This window comes from Poecilia reticulata, chromosome 8 (assembly GCF_904066995.2).
Source record: "Poecilia reticulata chromosome 8, P_reticulata-male-v2, whole genome shotgun sequence".
In the NCBI taxonomy this organism is placed as follows: Eukaryota; Metazoa; Chordata; class Actinopteri; order Cyprinodontiformes; family Poeciliidae; genus Poecilia; species Poecilia reticulata.
In genome coordinates this window covers 19,417,427-19,441,707 of record NC_088837.1, presented here as the reverse complement: position 1 = coordinate 19,441,707, position 24,281 = coordinate 19,417,427, and the positions used below count along the sequence as shown (strand labels likewise).

Genomic DNA, 24,281 nt, shown 5'->3' with positions numbered 1-24,281 from the left:
TTTAATTTAATAAAAGTGAGTTTGTCATGGATTCTGAAATAAATACAGCAACACACTTGAATTGTTTTAATATTTCCACTACATTTGACTCACTGGCTGCTGGCAGCTCTTACAAACTGTTTTGTACGACTTTTCAAGATGGTGGGCATTTTTATTACTCAACTTTTGGGGTGGGGGAAGTTAAATAGCTTTGACCCAAATAAGTAAAATACAGGAAATCTACAGCAACTATCAGTGCCAAATCCATGTTTATGGGCTAAGATTTTTCTCATTGCCTTTATTTGGCCTTCCATTGTTTAAAGCACTGCAATTGTTGTTTTTCCAGTTAATTGTTTACAGTGCCAAAGAGAGGCTGGTGTTTTTAGCACCAGTTCTTTGTGATTTCACTACTGCCAGCACTTTCTGTGGCACTAACAAGCTGATGCTATCTCAGCTTTCCTATTGTCTTCATGGAGGGGACAATGGGATCAGGTTTTCTTTGTTTGTTCAGAGTATTCCCCCCACCAATGGGACCAGTAGCTTGAAATTTTCTTAAAGTCATAAAACACTCACCATCGTCCATCACTGAATCCAGTGAAGCAGTCATTGTTTGTGATGGTGCTTATGGCCACCCAAAAGAAGAGTTTAAACGATTGTGAATTTTTTTTTTTAATTAAAATGTTTCTAAGAACAAACCATTTTATCGCAGCCTCACATAGTTTTACAACATTTTATTACTATCTCAGTGCTAGACTCAGCCTTTTAACCCATAGTTATTGTCACATTGACCAACATATTTGATGTGTATTGATGACGGCGCTTGACAAGATGTATTGTTACTGGTTTCATAATTGGTGCCTGTATGATGTTTTTACATTTTCGTAATGTAAAGCGCTTTGAACTGCCTTGTTGCTGAAATGTGCCATTCAAATAAACTTGACTGATTTGTAATATAGAAACAAAAGAAAAACTAAAATGTAACTAACAGTGGAGGAAAACAGTGGACTTGAGTCCATTGCCTTGGGGAAAAACAAAAATAAAACAATTAAGGCAACACGCTAATGGTAACTCTCAACTGTGAATCATGGAGCAACAAGCAGATAAAACCAAGCATATAATGAATGGGATGTTTATGGCGACGTAATAACGAGTTGACTCTTTGGTTGTGGAAAATCAAACTGTTGTTCTAGTAGATCGATTTAATAATCTCCTCCAGTCCCGGCTCTGATGTCACTTAAGTGGAAAACCCCCGAGGGGCTCCATCCACCTTGCTTTGTTTTTAACTTCAGAGTACTTTGTGGCTCGTTAAAGGAAGCACATAAGAATGATGTTTACTCTAATATGGAAACACTAATATGAGTTGTATGAAAGGAAATAACAAAATCCCTAAGGGGTAGTTTGATTTTGTGATTTAGATTACCTCCTGCTACACTGAAGAGGTGCTAACTCAGACGACATCCTGGCGGGTGTAAAGAGCATGAGAAAAAAAAGGTTACAACATCGTACAATTGTCAAACTCTTAATCTTTCTCAAAACAGTACCAGAGACCCGAGAACGCAAATGGTGCCACCTGAAGTACTTGGACGTTACTAAAAAGCTTTTTTTTAAAAAAAACAAATAACAACACAAACTGTCTTATATTGTTTTTTACTGCATTTTTTTTTACAACAAATTATTTTAGTTTTTTACAAATGAGGGTCTTTGAACGCAACAAAATATGTGGAGTAATCTCAAAACCCCATACTTGGAATCTCCTGACTCAGCGTGCGGTCATGACTCCCAACGTTGGGAGGCATTAGAACTTAATTACCTAATTCCCAAAATATTTTCAGCTATCTCTGTTTTTTCCTGTTTTCACATACCAGTAAAGTAATTTAACTACTCCGTGGTCACATCTGCTTTTCATTGTCATGGCTTCTTACTTTGCACGGCCTCCTGTGTTGCTGTATATCACCCTCCGCTCCCTGCAGCCCCAACTGAACTTTGCCGCCCTGCATTACAAAAAGAAAACCAAGCAAACAAACAAACAAACAAACAAAAACATCAGCTAACTTGTAAAAACAACAAGCTGGGAGATCAAATCTTTTTGAATGGGGAGTTGAAAGTGAGGTAATTGGTTGCTAATAGAGTTCTGAATGCAAAGCAAACATTCATTAAAATCCTAAACGGCTACAGATGTGGAATTTTGCAGTCGGCTAAATGCCTCTGCATGGGGCATAGGAGTGTTAGAAGTGACAACGATCAGGGGGATCCGAGCAGTTCACAGACAAAAAGGGGTTTTAATTTTGGGAATGCTAGTGAAAGACATCTTGGATAATAATAATAAAAAACCTGGGATGAAGATGAGTATTAAAAGTTGATTTAATAGAGGAAATCTTCTGTTGTGAGGCAACAATCAATATTTAACAAATTATTTTGTATTTTTGTATTTTTTCCACAATTAATAGGACACCACAATCTGATTAAAGACAGACTTTTTACGTAAATCATCACTTTAGTTTATTTATCTTCCATGCTTATCTGGTCTGATATCAAATATTTTGTTTTTTTTTTGTTTTAAATAAATACCACATATTTGTTTTAATCCATATAAAGTTACTTTACTTCCAGACTACATGTCCTATAAAATAGAACTCACATCATGTTCTTTGAGGCCATGATCACTATCTTGGTCAGACTGTTGCTATTCTGACCTCCCTGTGGAAAAAAAAAGGTGGATTACACACTTTGTAACCCACATGACACTACGAGAGTGAAACTTCAGCAGTTTCCCACTGGAGTCTTCCTCCGCTCCGCCTGTCATCCCGTGAGAGTCTGACACATCCGACCGCCCTGTCTTCTCCACAGTCTCAGATCCCACAGTCCCATTCTTTCCTCACAATGCAAACACAGATCATGTCGCTGCACCTCTTCATGTTACACCCTCCTCTAACACTGATGATGAGACAACAAATAGGAAGCCGAGCCAAGTCTTCCTCGTCTGTTCTATTTTGGGCCGTTCCGCCGCATGCATGCCTGTTCGGCTTTAGAAGACCAGAGTAGGCTGGACTCTCAATTTGTTGATCATTTGATGTTCCCACAACAACAGAAGCCAGGACAAAGAGAGAATGCTGGGAAAAAAAATCGGGGTGACAGACTGGAAATAGGGCAGCGGCAGGGGTCGCTATGCAAATAGATCGTTTTCGCTTGGTTATGAGGGCAGCGAAGTGGGTGCGAAGTGAACAAGTATGACCTCAGCCTGGGGAACTTTGAAATGGGACATCAGCCACCAGGCATGAGTTTCCTGTTTTTGTTGGATCCGTAGAGTTATCTTTCTCCTCCACAGAAAAATCTCCCTGAGCTCAAAGTGGAAAGCTTGTTTATCCATTCGAGAAACAAGGTTTCTAAGACACATCTAGGAAAAGTCAGAGGTTTACTCATTTCACATGGTGGTGAATGTGGTAATTAATGCAAATACGGTAGAGTTGGAAGATGCAAAATGAAGGTTAACCTTTAACATTCATGGTCATTTTTCTGTTTGTCTTGGTATTTTTTGTTGTAAAGCGTTATTTCATTAAAACTAAATACCTTCTCAAAAGGAAGCTTGAGCTGTATGCAAACCTCTTGTGACATAATAAAAGTTATGGCATCCAATCCTTACATTCAGTGTTATTTACTCTTATAATATTTTCCTTTTTCCTTTTTACTTTAATGTATTTAACAAATGTCCTCCCATAAAACTGTTTGCCAGTGTTTTATACATCTGCAGCGCAAAGTTTATATGAACAGCGTGTGTTTTGGGAAAATTTGGCAACAATAACTCATACTGAAGTAGTTTGTGAAAAGAACTGGGGCAGACCGGAAAAGACACATTTCAAAGATCAAAGATCATTTGAACAGAAGCAATCATTTCAAGGGAAGTTAACATAAAAAAACCATACAGTCTGCAATACACACTTAACATGACGGAAATAAAATCTCTAACTTGCTGAAAGAGAGGAAACCAGTCAAGTCACAGATGCTTAAATCATGAAGATGATCACTGTTTCCATCAACGTTTCTACCAAACATCATGTTCACTGTTGCTTGCATCGAGCAAGATTTTCAGAATCTGTTTACATCTTTGAAAATGTGTTAGCCTGTCTTTGTGTTTACTAATGCCAGCTGCTCAGCTTGATTCTTCTGCCTCTCGTGATATAATTGGCCCAAATACACACAAAGCAGCATTACTAGTATATAAAAAATATATATTTTCAGAACATTATATTTTGTGAAATTCTGTACTGGAAGGTCAAACTTCATTATCCAGATGAGGTTTTTTTTTATTATTAATTTACATTTGGAAGTGCAAGTACAACACTGGATAGTGTCTTTAAGACTGGGATTGGACATGGAAATATCTCAGTCAACAAAAGCTTTTAAAGGTCCCCAGGGTTTGTTGACATATGAACTTGAAGGGTCTCCAGTGGCTATCTGATTTCAAGGAACGACTTGAGGTTCTTTACTAAGTGAAAACGTTTGTGTTATTTTGAGGGGAACATCAGTTTTGTCTCGTATCATGATTTGATTTTAAAAAGTGAGCAGCTTTGTGTCTTCACTTTTCTTAATCTATACTTAACTTCATTCAAAAAGTTGTAAAAAAAAATCGACTTATGTGAAAAGTAATATTTCTTTTGCCAAAAAAAAAAAAAAAGTTAAAAGCTCAATGTTGTTTTTACTCTAAAGATAGTGTCTCACTAAGTGTCTTGTTTTGTTTGCATTGAAAAGCTCTCTTTAGCTTAATGGAGTCTCTGCTGTTCTGTACAAATTGTCCATGTTTACACATCTCAAGAGAAGCTGAAGAGCACTCAGTGCCGGCCCTTTGAGAGATCCATCTAATGTTGAGTGAGAGCAAAAAAAAAAAAAAAAAAAAGAAGTGGAGTTCTGAGAACGAAGCCGGCTCTCAGGTCTGCTGTGACCTTTAATCCCGTCAGAGATACCGTATCTGTGATGGGAAAGTAAACAGAAGTGAAGACAGGATCTTCATGCTAATCACTGGTCCTCTGAGAATTACGCATGATGTTTTCCTCTGAACTCACATGTTCACCCAGAGGTGTTCAGTTCTTTATTGTGGTTAGCAACAATTCTGACTTAATTACATAAACAGCAGGAGAACAGAAGAATCCAGAAATCAACCTTTCATTTGAGTAAACGTAAGGCATTTAACCAAATAAAGTGGGGCACTCTTATGAGATCTCACACAATTTCCACAAAATAAAGGGAGCTGAACAATTTTCTTTTTATTTGCATTTCAATTAAACTTTTCATTTAGATTCCAGGATGTGATTTAGCACAAAGGACCATTTTTGTCGCTTTTAAGATTGGTGGGGGTGGGGGGGCTACTTATCTAAATCTACAGTAAGATCAATAAATTAAACGTTTTAAATGACTTGAACTGTCAAAAACAAGGTCCAATGAGGTCTAAAGTCTCACCACAATAAATTTTGATAAAGGAGGTATAAAAAAAATCTTAAAGCATTGCATGTTTACTATTAATTAGAGAATCGGTGATGTTGTGAGTCTTTTCCATAAACCCTGAAAAGCTTGTTAGAGTGTAGGGCTTCATAAACTCTTTAAAATGTCTTGTGAAATATTTAGAGGAAGAAAATGTTTTATACTATCAGCAGAAAGCGGGATGTGTGTTTTTGACACCTCATCAAATTGACGGGTCTTTTTTTTCATAGCAGTAATGATATTGGTATTTTTTCATTTTTAATCTTGCTTTGTAAAATTACCTTTAATCAAACATATGCAGAGTCCTGCATACTACTTTTAAATATTAAACAGAGATAGTGAATAAAACATTTGATTTTTAAAAATTCCCTTTTTTTAAAGTTTTTGCATTTGTAGCTGGAACATTTATGAAAGCTAGAGTTTATCTCAAGCTGCTATAAATAAAAGATACCTGTACTTTTCCACGCTTGGTTTATCAAAGATCTAAAGCTTAAATCAAAGCATTATGCATCATCTTCAAACAGACCTTTGAAGTATTTTTAAGTAGAGAAAATAATTCAAAAGAGGAGACATTCAGAGATTCATCCAAAGGAATGTTAACGCACCAAAATGTAGGATAAATGGAAACAGTATGAAGCTGTGGCTTTCGGCTAATATCTTCCAGGTTTTTTTTCTTCTTCTCAACATTTGGGATCTTTTAGGAGTCGATCTAACGCTGCTGGAGATCCACGTGTGCTTTTGGAGTTGTTGGAATCCAAAAAGAAAAAGAGAAAGTAGCCATACGAAAATGTCTGTTTAGTCAATTGTTGTTTGTGTCACGCTGTTTACGCAATTCAGTAAGGAATTTTTTTTTGCAGCATGCAGAGAAATAAACCACAGTGAGTCAAAATTTCAAAATACAGCCTCAGATTACCAAATAATCTAGGAAGGAAATTGTAAATGTTTACGAAAATATTTGTGAGTTTCTGGTCACTTGTATGAAGGCTCTGAAGATTAACTGTGCCAGCAGAGATACAAAAACCACTAAAAATAAACTGAAATGCCAAGAAAAGTCAGGGTAGTTCTCTCCCACTTGTCAGGCAAAGATCTGAATTTGCAAATCTGAAAGATCTGAAAAGAGGGATGGGCAGTCATCTTGCTCAACAAAAAACAAGCGGTTGACTGAAGATTAATGAATGTCAGAGAAACAATCCCCTGTTCCTGGCTTCTAGTTTTGTTTAGATGTAAATGAACAAGAGAACACGTAGGCAATTGGTTTTCTGCAAGTCACAGAAATAAGGAAAGGGACACACCTGCTATGGCAATTTAGCTCAAACGGAAAGACAATTTTCCGACAATGAGGCCTCTCACAAGGTGGGGCTTTTCTTCAATACGCCCAAGAGGAACACATGGCAACTTTGGGTACCGTTAATTTTCTTAAACACAAACGTTACAATGGGAAAATCCTGTAAAGTAAGAAGAAAAGATGGTGCTAAAGATTTGAGATCGAGCAGCAGGTTTGGTGGTGGCTGGTGGTTGCTGGGAGCAGGGGTTTTTATTGAGGCTTCTGCAGCTGCGTGCCCCTCTGAATGGAGCTCATGTCGTTTGGTCTGCATCCCAGAACCAGACGGCACTCGCTGGTGAGAGCCAAAATTTGAATAACAAGTGTTCAACAGAGGCCAACTGTTCAGATTCCTTACAAGGTCAAATAAAAACAATGGAGCCTGTTTGTCTGGTGAACACACGGCTCTCATTTGGGCGAGTTCAAAAAGTTTCTCCTTGGAAGACGGGAAAACTCAAGGAAGTTTTCTAAGTGGTGCCCATATGGGGATCGCTAATAGGCCTAGCATGGCAAAACTGGTTTCGCAAAAACAATGCAAAGCAATAATCGTACTTGATCATTTTTATTAAAGGAAATACATATTTTATTATTAATTTACTTACTTTGAAGTTGGATTCAGGCTTGGAATTTACGATTGTGATTTCTGTGTCTAAAATGAAGAAATATGGAACCAAAAGCAAGTACAGCCAAAATGCAGCCAGATGTTGTTGAATATTGACAAGACAGCCATCTATGCAGTGCTCAGTCTCCACCAAAAAATAAATACTAACAAAAAAATCTCAAATTTGAGGAAGAGGAAAACAGCTGAAATGTTCTCTGAAACCAGCATCCTGGAGACCTAACAAACTGGCATCCTCAGGAGGGAAATAAAATGTTTTCTTCCTGGTGCCCAGTTTGACTCTGATTGACAACAGTGGCAATTTATTTCATTTGTGACCAAATTAACTACCCATACAGTGGGTGTACAAGTCTAACTTTTCTCCACATAATTATTTCATGTTTTCCTCTTGAGGGTTTAACTACATAATTGCGAAGTAAATGTTAAAAGTTTATTTTGATATATGCACCTTATGTACAGACGCAGTATCTGTCTCTGTGGTTTGTTTAATATCTACTTGAGCTCTCTGTGCTGTGTTGTATCCTAAGGAAAGATTATTCCATTCCCTTAAATCCAAGAATCCAATTGTTTTTTAATCCAGGGACAAACAATGTTTCAAACATAAATACTACTTTTGGGGGGAAAGGTGAAACATACCATTTTCACCCATTTATTTTATTTTTTTTACTTAAATGAAGTTCATCCTGTGTCCACAGTGTTTTCTGCATTCGTTTTTCTGTGTTGTGAAAAAGACAAATTTTTCAATTCAATTTTTTTTTATCATTCTCAATATATACAGGGGCATTGCTCCAGAAGCTTTTTGAATAACAGTGGAAAGACCGTTCTGATTTATTTAGGTTTCATGACTGAATTATTGTGATTTCTGCCCTGTAAGGTATGTTGGTAAACAAAACTTTACATTTAGATCAAATAATAATACAAAGATATTGTTCTTGTTTTCAGGCACTCATACCCAAATCCAGCTGATTTTATAAAGCAAGTCTGCAGCCCTTCAATAGTTGAGTGGACATCATTTTAAAATCTTGTGTCTTTCCTAACTTTTGATCAACATGAACAGCTCCTCCTACACACGTTGCTCTTTGATGACAGGAATTCAGGATTTTCTAAGGTCAAACTTTTTCTTGTGAGATCTTGAAAACTGCAGCTAAGCCGCAGACCCAGACACCAAACCAAACCCCGCCCAATGAACCATCACAGGCTTGCATGTCAGATTCACAGACCTCCCACGAGGCGTGGCCACTGTGAGAGATTTTAAATACCCCCACTTTTACAATGGAGCCACTCATTTGCTATGATCTCTAAAGGAGTTTCTGTATTTTAGTTTGTTGTTTCGCTGAGGAGGAGCAACACCATATGGACTTGGCATCAGTTGCACGTTGCGCCGCTTCATAGTTTTTTTTTTTTTTGGTTTTATTTTTTGAAGTTTCTTTTGAAGTTTTAATCATGCCGAAAAATAATGGGAAAAAGACAGCGATCTCCGTAGCCTGCACGGGATGCCTCTGCCTGCTGCTGCTGCTGCTGGTCGCCGTGCAGCATCACCGCGTCCAGGTGTCCGAGGAGACGCACGGAGAGGACGCAGCTGCGCGCTCCGCGCCGGAGGACAGCGCACCGCGCGCCCAGGATAAGAAAGGATTCTCGACCTACTTCACCAAGCTGGCCCGGGGACGCAGGGAGGTGGAGAAGCCCGCACGGACCTCAGCCGCCGCCTCGGACCCCCCTCCGGCTGAGGACATCAGCGCGGCTGATATCTTCATCGCCGTGAAGACAACCAAGAAGTTCCACCAGTCCAGGCTGAACCTGCTGCTGGAGACGTGGATCTCTAGGAACATGCAGCAGGTGAAAAAGCATTCCTTAATTATTTTATTTAATTATTTTTTCATACTAATTAGTTTGTTACAGCAATGTGCAAGCTGTCAGTGAAGGTGATTCAACTTCAACTAAATGTTAAAAACTTCGGTGATTCATGTTTTTAGGTGCTGCTTTGTTCCTCTTGTCACCTTTTGGCACACTTAAATATCCTCGCAGTTCCTGTAAACGGCGCTAAGCTTCTGCAACTCTGTCACTTTTTATTCTCCTCTGAATGATGTGCCTGAGAACGGAGGGAGCAGTTTCAGGACCCCCTGTCCTCCCTCTTCTTCCTCCCACCTCCTCCTCTCTGCCTCCCCACTGCCTATTATCCCTCCTATTCTTCGGTGTCCCTGTGAATGCCGCTGCTGCAATGGATGCTTCACAGAACCGACTGCAGCTCTGTTCTCCGTTCCCCTTTTCCAGGACTAACAAAGCATCTTACTGAACAAGAAGAGGAGTGTGTGGAGGGGGGGTTCCCAGCTCTCTCTCTCTCTTTCTCTCCCTCACTTTCTCCATGGGAACATGGGAACTGAGTCTGGTTCAGGCACACTGTGAAGGGATGGGAAAATGGGGGCTTTGATGAGAGGGGATGCCTGGGACAAAAGCGGTGCATCTGCAGGCAGGTTTGCACACTGGTGCACAAAGAGAGGCCTATTATTTGTTTGAAGAAAGCACATCAAAAGTGATTTTATCCTGCATGTTGATGCACTCCACTTTCAGAACATGCTTGAATCACCATCTGTAGCGATAGTGACCCATCAGTCACTACTGGCTCTAACATCTTAGAGCCGGAGAAATCATTAGTTGGAACTGTTTGAACATCTCCCATTAAAGGCTCGAACACACCCTCGGCACCTTGCGACATGTGCTAATTGGCTTGCAGCTACCGTCGTGGATCACGTTAGTGAACTGCAAAGTCCAGAGGTAACAGCAGGACTGATAGGCAGACAGCTGGGGGGACGGAGGGGGGACAGGCAGGTGGGAGGGGTGGGGGTCCCGCAAGGACAAAAAGGATAGACTGAGCAGCACAATGCAGGAGGGAGTTTCTGGAGGAAGGGTGCCAGGTGGTCAGGGGGAGACGGAACAAAGGACAGCTTTAATGCCAGCCATATGATGCTCAGAGTTCCCACCGTGTGCATATGGCCGTCCTCATCAGCAGAGGTTTGATTCTCACGGTCAGCTGACGAGCATCTGTGAAGTTTGGATTATTTTTTATGCTAATCTCTTGCTAGACGATTTCACTTCCTTGCACTGCTGTCTGTGCAATGGTACATTTAATTTTTTAAAATTTATATTCAAATGAAGTTGCAGTCTCGAAACCAAAAGTCTCCCCCGTATGAGCCTCAAACATTTACAATAAATATTTCCATAGCCGAGTTAATAAATTGGCTTCAGCATGAGGCTGTAAAGTACAAGTGGTCGGCCTTGGCACAGAGGCAAAGCGTGGACGCATCACGCCTCTAACATGTCCCTGAATTGTTTTCCAGCTCATTTGTCCTGACAAAAAGTGCTGAAAGGCTGCAGAACAGAGAGGGGAAGGAGTCAGGGTGGAGGTGGTTGGTGGAACGAAGGGAGCCTGGTGGCCTTCCTTCCTGTGGAGCTGGAGGCAGCCAGCCAGGCACCACGTTCAGCACAGACGGGGTCGTTCGTGCAACCCCTTCCTGTGCTCTGGATTGCATCGTACCCACTCCCTCTTTTTCATTTTCTCTTTTGTTTCTTATCTCTACTTTAACAACCAAACATTTTAGAGTTTTTTTCCCCTCTTTTTTTTTTTTTTGGTTGGATTTCATATTCTGTGAAAGCAGCTGTACCTTTAAGCTCCAGAAATCCAACAATGGCAGCAGAAACTCTTCCCTAAAGTGCATTCTCTTCACTTAACTCCTGCAGCTGTATGCAAATGCAGGCAAACATGCTCAGAATTTACCCAGCGGAGCCTTTACCCAGCATGAAAACTCTCTGCATTGTTCTCTTCAAGAGCCTCTGGCCGCGTTTGGGGCTCAGAGTAGGAGGGGGAGTGAGGGGGGGGGAGAGAGGCAGGATGAGGAGGAACAGGGGGTGAATGGCCACACACGGTTTTCGATTTACTAATCAGTGGTGAGATCCCCCCCACCCCACCCCTTCCTCCCTCCATCTTTCTTTCTGTCAGTGCCCTGGCAGCTCTGGCAGCTGCCTCAGTGATTAGGCCATCTATTCATCGAGCTTTTAAAGCAAACAGCGCCAGGCTGTGATCCCCTCGCCACTGAAACCACCACCCTGTCCTAAACAAATACAGACTCTCTGCTTTTAGCATAAAAAGGGGAAGAAAAAAAAAACATCTGCTCAGAATTTGCTCCGAACAGTCCTGCGGTAGCCTCTGTTTGCATCCTTTATTGCGTAGAGAAATAGATCTTTAACTGCGGACGCACGAACGAGGCCCTGGCTGACACAAAGCGCCCTGTCGTGAGGCACCACGACCTGGCGTGTCTAGACGTGTGCCCTTGATAAGGTGGCGTGATGTTCGGCAGGTGCTGCCTCACCTGAGGTGAAGAGTAAACATACCCCTGGCGGTTATAAAGCCTGCGGCCTCAGGCCCTTTCATCGTACTCATTGAGCAGCTTGCACCTGCTCTATGGGAGTTATTGGTGGCGCCTTTGTTGCTCACCCTTTTTATGACTAATTGCTACATTCAACAAGTGCCTGCAGTCTCGAGGTTAAAACTCCTGAGACGTTATGAGTCCGTCAGTCACACACCTTCCAGGACAAAGACGATGGAGTGTTGGCTGTAACTTTTTTTTACGCCACTGTTTCAGGAGAGTAAACACTGCGAGGCTCCATATAGCCGGGCGAGCTGGCTGGTCCAAGGGCGACGTGATGTGGGGTGTGTGTCTGGGAGGCGGACAGTCTGCCTCCTCCTTTGTCGGTTGTCTGGGATGCTTCAGGGCGGCTTTATGGTTGCCATGGAGAGAGTAAAATGCAGGACAAAAGGCCTTTATTGGAGCAAGGGGCTGTTTAACGCAGTGTGTTTTCCACTGCATAAAAGACACGTTGATTGATGCTAATCACAGCGGCTTGATGCAAGGAAGCAGGATTTTGTTTTGCTTTTGATTGTGTGAAAGCTCCACATAATCAGCCAAAGTGTTTTTTTGTTTTTTCCTGTTTTATATTTGGACCAAGTCATCTTATCCATGACTTCTCTTTGTTCACAGACTTACATTTTCACAGACGGCGAAGACGATGAGCTAAAGAAGAAAATTGGTAAGTTGTATGTGGAAATTCGTCAACAGAGATGTTCTTTGTTTGAAAAGACCTTTCATTAACTACTAAATAGATTTTATGAAAGCTATAAAATTTTTTTCTTCTTTTCCTCAGTTTCCTTGGATTGTGCAGTCTCACAATAAAACTATTTCTGTTTCGGTCATTTTGCTCCTGCAGGAAGTCACGCAATCAACACCAACTGCTCTGCCGCTCATAGTCGGCAAGCTTTGTCCTGCAAGATGGCGGTGGAATACGACAAGTTTATTGAGTCAGGAAAAAAGTAAGCCTTGCTAACTGAGGATGGGCTCATGCATTAATAGTCTGAAGATGATTGCATCTCATTTCTTGCCTGCTTTTCCTGCTTCACAGATGGTTCTGTCACGTAGACGACGATAACTACGTGAATGTTCGGGCTCTCGTGAAGCACTTGTCTCAGTACCCCCACACCCAGGATTTGTACATCGGTAAACCGAGTCTGGACCGGCCGATAGAGGCCACAGAGAGGCTGGGCGACAACAAAATGGTACGATAAAGCATTGTTGCCCTTTATGATGTTGCTGTTTTAAAGAAACGGCAACGTAGTGATTGTCAGTTTTATTCCTAAACTAGAAACCAGTCAACTTTTGGTTTGCCACGGGAGGAGCTGGCTTCTGTGTGAGCCGGGGCCTGGCGCTGAAGATGAGCCCGTGGGCCAGGTGAGAATATATTTACTATTAAAACCAATGAATAAAAATACACATCATCTTTTTCTGGCGTGAAATCAGACTACTTCTGTTTTATTAAGATCACCAATATTATTTTTATTTGCAGTGTTACTCCAATCTTTGATGAATAGGTTCTTCTTCTTCTCTGAGTGGCATTTCAGCCCATGTTAATACAGCCAACACATACACAAGCTGTTTTTTGCATTACTTCTGGGTTTGATGTGCACATTCGGTGCCCAAAAATTTTCATTTTTGGTTAAAAAAAAAAGAGGTTATGTGTTTTTATACATGATATGTAAATATCTGGTTTGAAATGCACCTCTGTAGAAGGACTGAACATTGTGAGAGTATCTCATTTTGAGAAATGAGGTAACAGAGAAAAGCACGAGTTGTGTTTAGTCTTCACCTTTGTTTTTTCTCTTTCTCTTTTCTCAGTGGCGGTCACTTTATGAACACAGCAGAGAAGATCCGTCTGCCCGATGACTGCACCATCGGCTACATCATTGAGTCGGTTCTGGGAGTCCCTCTGACCCGAAACAGCTTGTTTCACTCCCACCTGGAAAACCTGCAACAGGTGTCCCGATCTGAAATTCACAAACAGGTGAGACCCTGATAGGATATTTGTTTTTTTCTGTCCTTAAAACATGCATCTGCAGGTTAAATTGGATAAAATGCTTATAATCTTTTTTTTTTTTCCTTCTGCTTCCAGATCACTCTCAGTTATGGGATGTTTGAAAATAAAAGCAATATCATCAGCTTGAAAGGGGCTTTTCCTGTGGAGGAGGATCCATCAAGGTGGGGACGTTTTTCCGCTTCACATTTTTGCAGATATGTGACACGTTTCCACATTTCCACTGATTCAGTTCTCCGTTCTGCATTTGCCAGGTTCAAATCTGTGCACTGTCTGCTGTACCCAGACACTACATGGTGTCCCCCTCAGGTTGCCTTCTAGGGTGACCGCTCCTTTCTCATCCTCGTCCCCGTCGCGCCTCGGTATCTGAAACGCTCACGGGGACCAGTGTTCTTTTTCGTATGAGACCGTGCTGCTGCCGCATTGACGCCGCAGCCGTGCATGGTCTGGAATTGTTTTACTAGGCTGCTGTGCGGCCCGTCTTTGGACTTTTTTTCTTCCTCTCCGGGGCCACAACCCCACCCCAAAATGCTGGGGCAGAGGAGTTTCTCTGTCAGAAGGAAGTAGCTTTAGCCATTTAGCTTTGCAGGCAATCACTCGTGCTTTTTGTGATGTAAATGTTGCTTGTAAATGCATCAGAAATTCTCATAGAATGTATTCTCATATATTCAAGCCTTTTTTGCCAGCACTCTGTTTTTTTTTCCTGTTAAAAACTGTAATGCCACTCAGGTCTGTTTTTGGCTTAGAGATACTTTATAACGTGAACATTTTTCTTCCCGACATTTGCATTCAGTTCTAGTCTAAACGACTCCGGATAAATGCTCTGAGATGAAGATTTTGCTGTAATTTTACGTGAACAGTGTTACTTTTCCCACAACCTGAGCTGGCAGTTGGCAGATTTCCAAATGCATTTTTTTTTTCCTTTGAGGGACCTAATCTGAAGTATGTCAGAACAAAGCACTTTCCACCCCTTATTTTAGAAAAAAAAAACTAAAACTTTTTTTATGATTGACTGAGTTTATGTCCTTTTAAGACATACTTTAGATTTGATTCCAAGGAGAACAAAAATAACCCCCTAAGAGTCTAACTTCCCTATTCATGTCTATGTATTTAATAACACTCCTTGCATTAGTTACAATCAGGGAAAAGCAATGAGTGGAAGAGATTGTGTTTCGGGAGACGGGGGGGGGTGGAGCTACAATCTGCTTTGAAAAGGTTTTATGTTGTTTTAAGAATTGCACAGCTGTGTTTCAAATGACCTGACGTCTGCACCTCACCTCTACAGACCCCCTCACAGCGGAGAAGCGCTGGCTAAAACAGCCAAGAAACGGCAACATCTGCTCGTGTAATCCACGCTGCAGTCTATTGTGGCTTGCACAAAAAAGCATTAGGAGTTTATCTGTTATTGTCAGCACAATTGGTCCTTATTTACACATAAATCCAGCTGGTTATTGTTGAGGTGAGAGCAGCGTCAGTGTTTCCACATGGAGGTGTTTTGATCCCTCCGTGTCCTCTCTCACCCATATTGGGTTTCATCTTAAAGGCGGTATTGTATACTGCACCTTTGTTTAAAAAGAGTAGTGATTGTGTATGCTTAGAATGTAACGTTCTCATCGTGGTTTACGCCAATTTTAAAGGACTTGGCCAGGGTTTGTGTGCTTTTTTTTTTTTTTTTGCTATTGCCTTGAACTGTACTAGATGACTGGTGTTTATTCTCCAGTATCTGGAGGGTTTTAGCAGTTCATTCCCACATCTGACTTCTCAGGGATTATGAGCTGATCCTGGTATTAACCGCCAAGGGACCCACGGTGGGACCCGAAAAGTTGAATAAAAGTGCATAACCACTGGGAACCTTTTACACAGTTGTCATGTTGTTACTTTAGTTTCGTCAGAGTTCATATAGATTTTTTTTTTTTAACCAGCTGCAGGCAAGTTTTATGTAAACATGGGAGCAAGTTGATGCAAAACCAGAAGCGGTATCTCACGCTCAAGGGGAAACTGTTGAGTATAATATTAAACAATCTACTTTAATTTTATTTTTCTTCTCGCTTAACATGTATTTCTTCTCGGTATGCATTTACAGTTGGACTATTGTTTCTGCCAAATTTGCATAAGAAACCCCACTAAGTTAAAGGAACAGTGTGTTATAATTAGTGACATCTAGTGGTCAAGGTGAAGAAAGCAGACATGTTAACCATTGCAAAACTTAAAATAAGTTGCCTCTAAATTTAGTAACAGTTAAAACAAATATTTCTGCAGTTTGTGTATAATTTTTCTACCAGTATAATTACATTTATTAACACTATTAGATCCTCTAAATGTACAGACATATCTTCATCAGGCAATGCTATGGCATAACACTAGAATGATATGAGTTAATTAGTTAGTATAAAATAAAATATTGTCTACTAATGGATAGACTTTGAATAAAGTCACCCGAATGAAACAGAAACCTGAGAAAAATAATAACGTTAAGCTGAAACACAGAGGACATGATTTTCCTTCAAATATCATTCAAGATGAACCATAAATGTACAAATATGGAAGACACTTGTTTCATTAATGTCAAAATAATCACAATCACGCACATGTGCATGCATCTGTTAGGGTATCTTAAATATATGTGACAAGTATTAAAATGATCCAAGAATGGATCCTTGTGGCATTTCTACAGCACAGTAAAGATAAAAAAAAATCCCAAAACCTAAACGTGTTGCTTGCACTGTTTGATAGACATGATTTCTTCTGCATATTTGCTTGTTTTGGGGAAAAAAAGGGTATCAATATGGATGAGGGAACATTATGATTGTTTATTTTGCTTCTTTAAAGGTAATACACAGATCTGTCTAATATAATAGATAAAGAAAAAAACAACAATTTACTGCATATCAGCAAGAGAAAAGTGTTATATTAAAAACATTTTGTATAAATTTCTACTTAAATACTGTATTAGGTGTAACTGTAAAAAAAAAGACTCTCTTTCAAAGCACACTAATAAGTTTTCCCACCTAAACTTCTGGGATGGATTTATATAAACAATAATCATGATCCAGTGTTCCACAAAAATGATTAGAGATAAACTCCTAAAACAAATAATTGCTGCAGGAAGCTGGGGGGTAGGTGGGATGGCAGGATCTTTGCCAGAACGGCAACAGTCCATAAACCTAAACATCATTAAACATGTATGGAGAACTGCGCAAATCCCGGAACTAGGTGGCTTTTGCTGGAGAAATCAGTCAAAAAACCCAAACAACAGCAAAGAGACTCTGAGCTGGCTGCAAAGACTGTTTGTTTTGGGAAATTGTGACACTACAGAGGGCATTTGTTCACTGGTTTACCGGGTAAGCACACAGAAGACTTTAACGCTAATATTTTAAAGCAATAATACAAAAAAAAGAAAAAGAAAAAATGATAAGGTGCTTCACAGGAAATGGGAGTAGCTGGCTGATGCACAGCTGAAGATTCATCATCAAAGCGATGCATGGGAGACAAATTACTTGCAGCAAACATCCTAACCACAAACCATAATCACAGCTTTGTCCTTCAGAGATGTACAGTGGGAAAGAAGCTAAAGCCTTTCAAGTGTCTGCAGCTCATGTTCAAACAGTTTTTCTACGTGTTGACTCATAGAAAGTTTTGTATAAAAAAGTTTGCCTCATCGCCGTATCGAATTTGCAAAAGAAAAAAGAAAAAAAAAAGAAAAAAGAAGAAATCAAGGCGTCTTTTACGGTTTGTTTCAGAGACAAATGTGTTTTACAAACAGAAGGAAGAGAGAGATTTGTCCTCTGGCACGGAAACCCTGGGAAACACAGCATGTGGCTTAGGTATGACAGTCTTTGAATGTAAAAACAGTAATCAGATAAAAAACAGTGTGATATTTGCTTACGAAAGAGACGAGTTTTTATATCAACAACAAAACATGCATGTCTTGGTCTGATCTACCTCTAATCTCCATAATCTCCCATTCTAAACAACATTTCATATAGTTTTATTCATCTTAGGTTGCTACAAAACAGGGAAATAAGATATGTGACAGCTTTGGACCGATTGGTGATCCCTCGACATCAATAATCTTTCAGACACACAAACATCAGCGAGCAGCTTTTGAATGCATAACAGCCGTTACATGATTATTGTCCTTTGGTGGTTTTCCACTGTTTATCTTCCCTGCAGTGTTGTTTGCTATTGCAATTAAGGCTGTTTCCATACCAGCTGCAGAGTAATCCTGCCTGACTGAGCTTTTAAGTGCGAGCTATTAGCATTTTCAGTTTGTACGCCGAGCTCAGGCCACGTTTTTCCTCCTCACAGCTTGGACAGAGGACTGAGAGAGAGGAGCCACTCACTGGAAATGATTTACGATTGGCTAATTTGTGCCCCTCATGCAGTGGATCTCAAAGGTGTACACGCACGTATGTGGAATTGCTGTTTATGTTGCGCAAAAGGGAATAATTTTGGAATGCTTTGTTTATTTTGTAAAAAACGTTTGCTGATTTTGACCTGTGAAAGTTGTACTTACTTACGTTTATTGTGAATCTCCACTTAATAAATTGATTAGAATTTAATTGTGAATTAACGAATGTGATATTTGTCCTTGATGATAATGTAAAAAAAAAAAAAAGTCATGAGGTGCAATGAGCGGCTTACATAAGAGTGTGCACCCTTAGATAAATACTTTGTTTTATGCACCTTTTAATCTGCTTTCAAATGTTTAGTCTCCAGCTAAACATCAGCTACAGTGAATCTGTTTACACTGAAATAAACTTTGGCGTTAGAAGTGAGGGTTTTCTTCAAATTTGCTTATTTGTGTCCATTATCTGCAGCTGTAGTCTTGAGACAGCTCCCAAAGGATCAAAAATGATCTCATTGTATAAAGGTATCAGTCAGGAGCAGAGTACAATAAGATGGCAAGGTTTAAACGCAGAGGGGTTTCCATTTGAATAACTGCAGAATACCTTCAAGGAAAAGAAATAACATTTTTGGGATGGCTCATCCAGAGTCCACGATTAAATAGAGCAGAGCCGAGGACAAGAACATTTCTCAAGATCCGATAAATTTGGAAAATATTTACCAGGCAGAGTGGGCAAATGGTGAAAGAAGCTGATGGACTATTAGCTAATTAAAACGTAATGCTAGAGTAGAATGAAAAAGTGCTTCAACAAACTATTAGTTTATGGTCTACACCCTTTTGCTAACAGATTACTACATCTTTATATACACACAATTAGGATATTATTGAAAAATACATTTATTTCGTTTCACCAAGAAGCACATTTCATCGCTCAGTTACACAGACTGATGCTTTAAAGCCTTTATTTTTGTTAACTGTCATAGATTTTCTGCTTTCAGGTAATGGAAACACAAAATTTATAATTTGATTATATGAAACCACTACAGAAATATGAGGTTAGTGAAATTAAGTTTTTTTTTTTGTCATTTCAAAAAGTTTATTGTATTTTGACAATTGAGGCTCAGAACACATTTTACAGTTTATTGAATATGACTTAGGAGGGACCATATTTTCACACTAATTCTTTGTTTTTGAGGTAAATTGTGTGATTGTGTGATTGTGTGAAGATAGATGTGAAAAATTTTTCAAAAATGGTTTCAAAATGTTCTCATTTTATTTACTGCACAAAAAAACCTTTGACCCTTAGAGTGTGCAAACATTTAGCGTCAGTTGAAACATATTCGACTGACATGACAGTTGAACAGTTGAACATGTTTCGAGCAGCTACCAAAAGTCCAACCATCAAAATGCCTCAAATTTGAATGAAAATTAACATAATGAGATATTACTCATTAAAACTGTAAATCGGCGGTTTAACTGAAACCAAATACTGACAGATTCAAAGCAGTGGAAGGATCCTCTGGAATGCTGTTTTGCATATCCTGGATGTGGAGACAGATGTGCAGCTCATAAAAGTGGAACTGCAGACGGCCGCCGCTGGTCCAACCACCTGCCTGCCAGCGAGCTGAGGCTGAGGCGGCGGTGTTACGGCTGATTTCTTTTCGCAGATAAAGGAGCCTCTACCATGAATATCATGTTTACAACACACACAGAAAGCCTGCATGACCTGCCTCGCTTTCTTTTTGACTCTATCGCCTCCTCTGAGGACATGAACACAAAACACGAGTCGTTTATGTTGCGACTGACAGGCTGAGAGAGCAGTGAGGTTTTATGACTGATTTTAGATGCTCACGTCAAACACTTTAATCAGTAAACCAGAGGAATGCAGGTTTGAGGGCCATAACGTGTTCTTTACAGCTCCGTTACATCAGCCCGCGTCTCCATTAAACGTAAGAGTAAAAACAACATGTTGTGGACAACAAACTGACTTCTGAAGTAGATTTAAGCATATATCACAATTGACTGCTGAAGCTCGAATACAACCACACAGGTGTGAATTCAATGAGGATTGACTCAGATTACAGTTGTAAAAACAGCTGAAAGTCACAAAACAACAGAATGTTAGCGTCGCTTATCATTTCAGTGCTGTAAATTATTTTTTGATGTCTGTAGAAGAGGCTCTCTGACCAGTGTTAGTGTACATTTTAAACACTTTTTTTTGGTTTCGTTTTGTATCTCTGCATTCAGCAGGAAACCCAAGCAAGCCTGTTAACACTCTGCATTGTGACCCGTTTAAAAATACAAACACCTCTGTGTGCTTTTTTTTTACACCTCCTATCAGATTTCTGAGCGGGAATTGTGAAATTTCACATCTCTATAAAGCCACACGCCTTGCATGAAGAGCAGCTCTAACTGCTGAGAGGAAAATGGAAAGCCCCGGTTTTTTTGGGGGGCTCGGGGGGTGGAGGCGGCGGAGGGGATGTGGCGAGGCATACATGTGGATGGATGCTTCTGAGGGACAGGGTGCAGGGGATTACAGAGACTCTGGCCAGTTGCACATTGTCTTCATGACTCTCTCTGGCTATATCAGTCAGTCTCCAATTAACAGCCTGCATTGTCTGCAGGATTAGAGCTGGCGGGACAAGCCCCGCTGGACTGATCTCACAACAACTGGCAGAGGCCTTAATCCCTCTCAGCATGTGCTACAAAGACCCACCAAGTAGGAGTTTACCCATAATCCGGGGTATCACATATCTCTGCAAGAAGAGAGACTTGAACTTCATAAGCAGCACTTGAGTTGAGGACCTGAAAAATGCGGAGGACCGCTTGTCTTGAATATTTAGGGTTTCAGTTTGTGCCGCGAAAACAGGTTCAGGACAAGCAAATAGGTTTTTGATAGATCAGTTAACTAAATCATCCGCACTGATTTCTTTTTCACAAGAATGCCTACGCTCTTGTTTTTATGTAAGACACAATGAATAAGAATGGAACTAACTAACTTAGAAAAAACACCCAAGAAACCTATTTAGAGCAGCATATTCTATAAATTCAAGGGAAAGGAAAAGAGAAGTGTCTTTGAGGGACGCTGCCATTAAGATGACGGTCTGAGCAGCATGGATATTCAGAGTTAAGGTAGATCACAATTTTTGGTGCAACCAAAAGCCAATTCTCGATTGTCCCAACATTTCAGTTTGGATCATGGAGCTGACTGAGGAGAGAGCCCTCAACGGTGTAAATGAGAAACATACAGACTGTTTAAAATCCATGGTGGGATTTAAGAACCACATAGATGAGTGACGGAGTTCTTGACAAGTTCTAAATGTTGTAGGGCTACTGGATTTGATTTAAAATAGTCCAGATGGCAGGTTAGAAAAGCAAAGTTCTCAAGAAAGACGGGAAGATTTTTGTTTCACAATGGTTAGCTGGAAAGAAATGGATTTTATAACGGGACTGATCTGTTTGACCAAATGGGTGGATTAGATTTCCTATACCACATTTGTTTAATTTTCAATAAAACTTAGAAGATTTAACTTCATTCAGGTCATAATTTTGTAAAGAAAGCTGCTTTACTGTGGTGTCAGGAGGTCACGGCTGTACAGATTACCTGGCAAGAATTAGGCCTGAGTGTTGGCAAAGTAATGATACGGACCATTATATTTGTCAAAGATTGACCCCAGGAACAACATGTACACGATGAAAAACAATGGGCCGAATACAAGACCCTGAGGCTGAATAGAATACAGGTTTGCAGACCCATTTTCTATGTTCAATCCAGTTCTTACTACAATGATCAGAATATCACATTAAATCACTGTCACTCCATTCATTCATTCATGAGGATTATAAACCTAATCATGAGAGTATATTGTGTAATAATGCTATATGTGATGTAGGCGCTTTTCTCATTGTTGTACAGTAAGTACATCCTTCCCAAACATAGCAGCTGTTTACAATTTGACACAATAGGCCCCCCAGGCGGTTTCTGTCTTTCTTTTTTTTTTGTCTCCATCTGAAGAAGAAATCAAGAGGTGCCTTTGTAGTTTGCTGCTTTATCTTCACTGTGATGACAGTAAGTTGAGGTATGAGAGGAAAATGAGAACAATATGCCCAAGACTCATGTTTTACTTGATGTTTTGACATAAGCTGAAACTACATGCAGTCAGAAAGTCAGGGGCACTAAATATTTATGGAACCTTTTGCAAGAAAAAATCAACAACATAGACATTTTGAGTTTTTCCCCAAACACGTGGAAAACCCGCACGTTTAAGCAGTTGGTCCTCTGATACATCGTCACAGCGTTATTGTTTGACAGAAGAATGGCTTTTAGACACGAGGTCCATCAGAGAGGTCTCAGGCGGAGGTGACGTCCGTCTCCCTTGTGTTTGGGTCTGATAAAAGCAAAGTCTCTTCTTTTTTTTTTTTTTTTTTTGAAATGGAAGTGTTGAATTGCCTTGATGTGGGGGAAAACGGGTGTGTGTGTGTGTGTGTGTGTGTGTGTGTGGGGGGGGGGGGGTTATCTCACTTGTGTTACTTGCTTTGCTGCCTTGCAGCTGCTCAACACTGAGAAGAAGGAGAGCCATGGTCCGACAGCTTGGCAGAGAGCCCAGTCCAACTCAGGAAGTGTCCATGTGTGTGTGGGGAAGAGAGGGTGCGCTCCCTCCCTCCGTCCCCTTCTTCTTTCTCCTCCTCCTCTTCTCCATTCAGCTCTTCACCTCAAAGCATTAGTAATGCATTCCTCCAGTTCAGCAACAAGCAGGGTAATTCAATTTCCTCAACAGTGGGGCCGTGTGAAATTTCATTTGCATGTTCAGTTCTCTGAGTTTACAGGCTGTAAAAACTTCCCGGCCTCCATTATGCTTTGTTTGATCTGCAGTTATTCCACAACAAGCAGCAGGCGATCAGGAGATGCTCTCATCAGTCGATCAGTGTTTGATGCTTTAAATACCCGAGGAGGCTCTACAGGGTTTTTTTTTTAAATTTTTTATTTTTAATTCAAAATATGAGTAATAGCTACTTTTAGCTGAGCACAAGTGAGGTTGAAAGCTATTTTTCTGTTCCAACCCTCAACGTTGGAAAGTATGTTTTTGGAGGACAGCAGCTGGCTGGGGCCACAAAGGAAGTGACAAAACCAGACTGGTGGCCTGGCGCTGACACTGACCTCCCCGCCTGCTGTCGATGAGGCGAGGTCAGACACACAAGTCTGGCTTTTTCCATCTGCACCACTGCATAAGAAATACCTACACTCATTTAGATCCAACGTGAACAAACAGATGTATATATAACTTTTGTAGCCTTGTAATAATCCCAGTGAGTAGTATGCACTCTTCATTTTTGTAACACACTTATGGCCATTATTAAGCTTTAGTTGGAAATCTGTTTTGTTCATAAACGTCAAAGATTTTTTTGGCTTTTTAGATTATATTCATCACAGCCTGATGTTAAAACCTCTAAAGTAATAGTACATTTCCTTTCTGTGATTGTAGCCATTACTTTATCCATCCACTGTTTATTCCCAGTGATATCTAAAGGAAATTTAGATAAACCAATTAACTTATGTTTTGTTTTTGAATTGTGGCAGGAGAACCAAGGTCAGGACATTAATCCGGGATAGATAACAGACCGTCAAATAAATAACTTCTGTTTTTATTTATTCCTTTGGTCAAATTTTTTTTTTTTTACTGCAGAGTACTGGTGGATAAATTTGATCCGATGCATTAGAGATAAGAGTGTGGCTTCCCAGAAAATTAGCAACAAAATCGTACAATGTTGAATCAGAAGGAAGCGAGAAATTCAGAACATGAGCCTGCAGCTGTCATAATACAAAATGTTTTTTTTAAATTCTCTGGCAGTTGTATTTGTCTAAGGGGAGTAAAAGAAAACAAATGAAAATGCTTTCACATATTACCGCATGATCAGTGTTCCGCTATACCTGAGAAAAAGTGTTTTTTTTTTTTTACTTTCAGGGCTCCAAAGCTTTAACTTTAAATGTGTTGTTTTAAGTTGGAAAAAGCACAAAAAGGTTCGTCTGTTGCACAAGAAGATCTGAGCAGCGACGCTTTGCTGCTCCCTGGTGTTTGCTCTGTGTCAAGATTTGCTCGTGTTAACGACCCCGACAGCCTCTGCAC

General features: G+C 40.2%; 1 protein-coding gene across 1 annotated transcript; it reads left to right on the top strand.

Moving 5' to 3' along the window:
• Positions 1–8,667: 8,667 nt before the first annotated feature.
• Positions 8,668–15,666, top strand: lfng (LFNG O-fucosylpeptide 3-beta-N-acetylglucosaminyltransferase). Its single transcript, XM_008415900.3, has 8 exons — positions 8,668–9,227; positions 12,425–12,473; positions 12,651–12,753; positions 12,843–12,996; positions 13,083–13,168; positions 13,613–13,778; positions 13,887–13,972; positions 14,063–15,666. Exons 1-8 carry the CDS (start codon positions 8,835–8,837, stop codon positions 14,127–14,129), a joined length of 1,104 nt encoding a protein of 367 aa, XP_008414122.1. The 5' UTR covers positions 8,668–8,834; the 3' UTR covers positions 14,130–15,666.
• Positions 15,667–24,281: the final 8,615 nt, after the last annotated feature.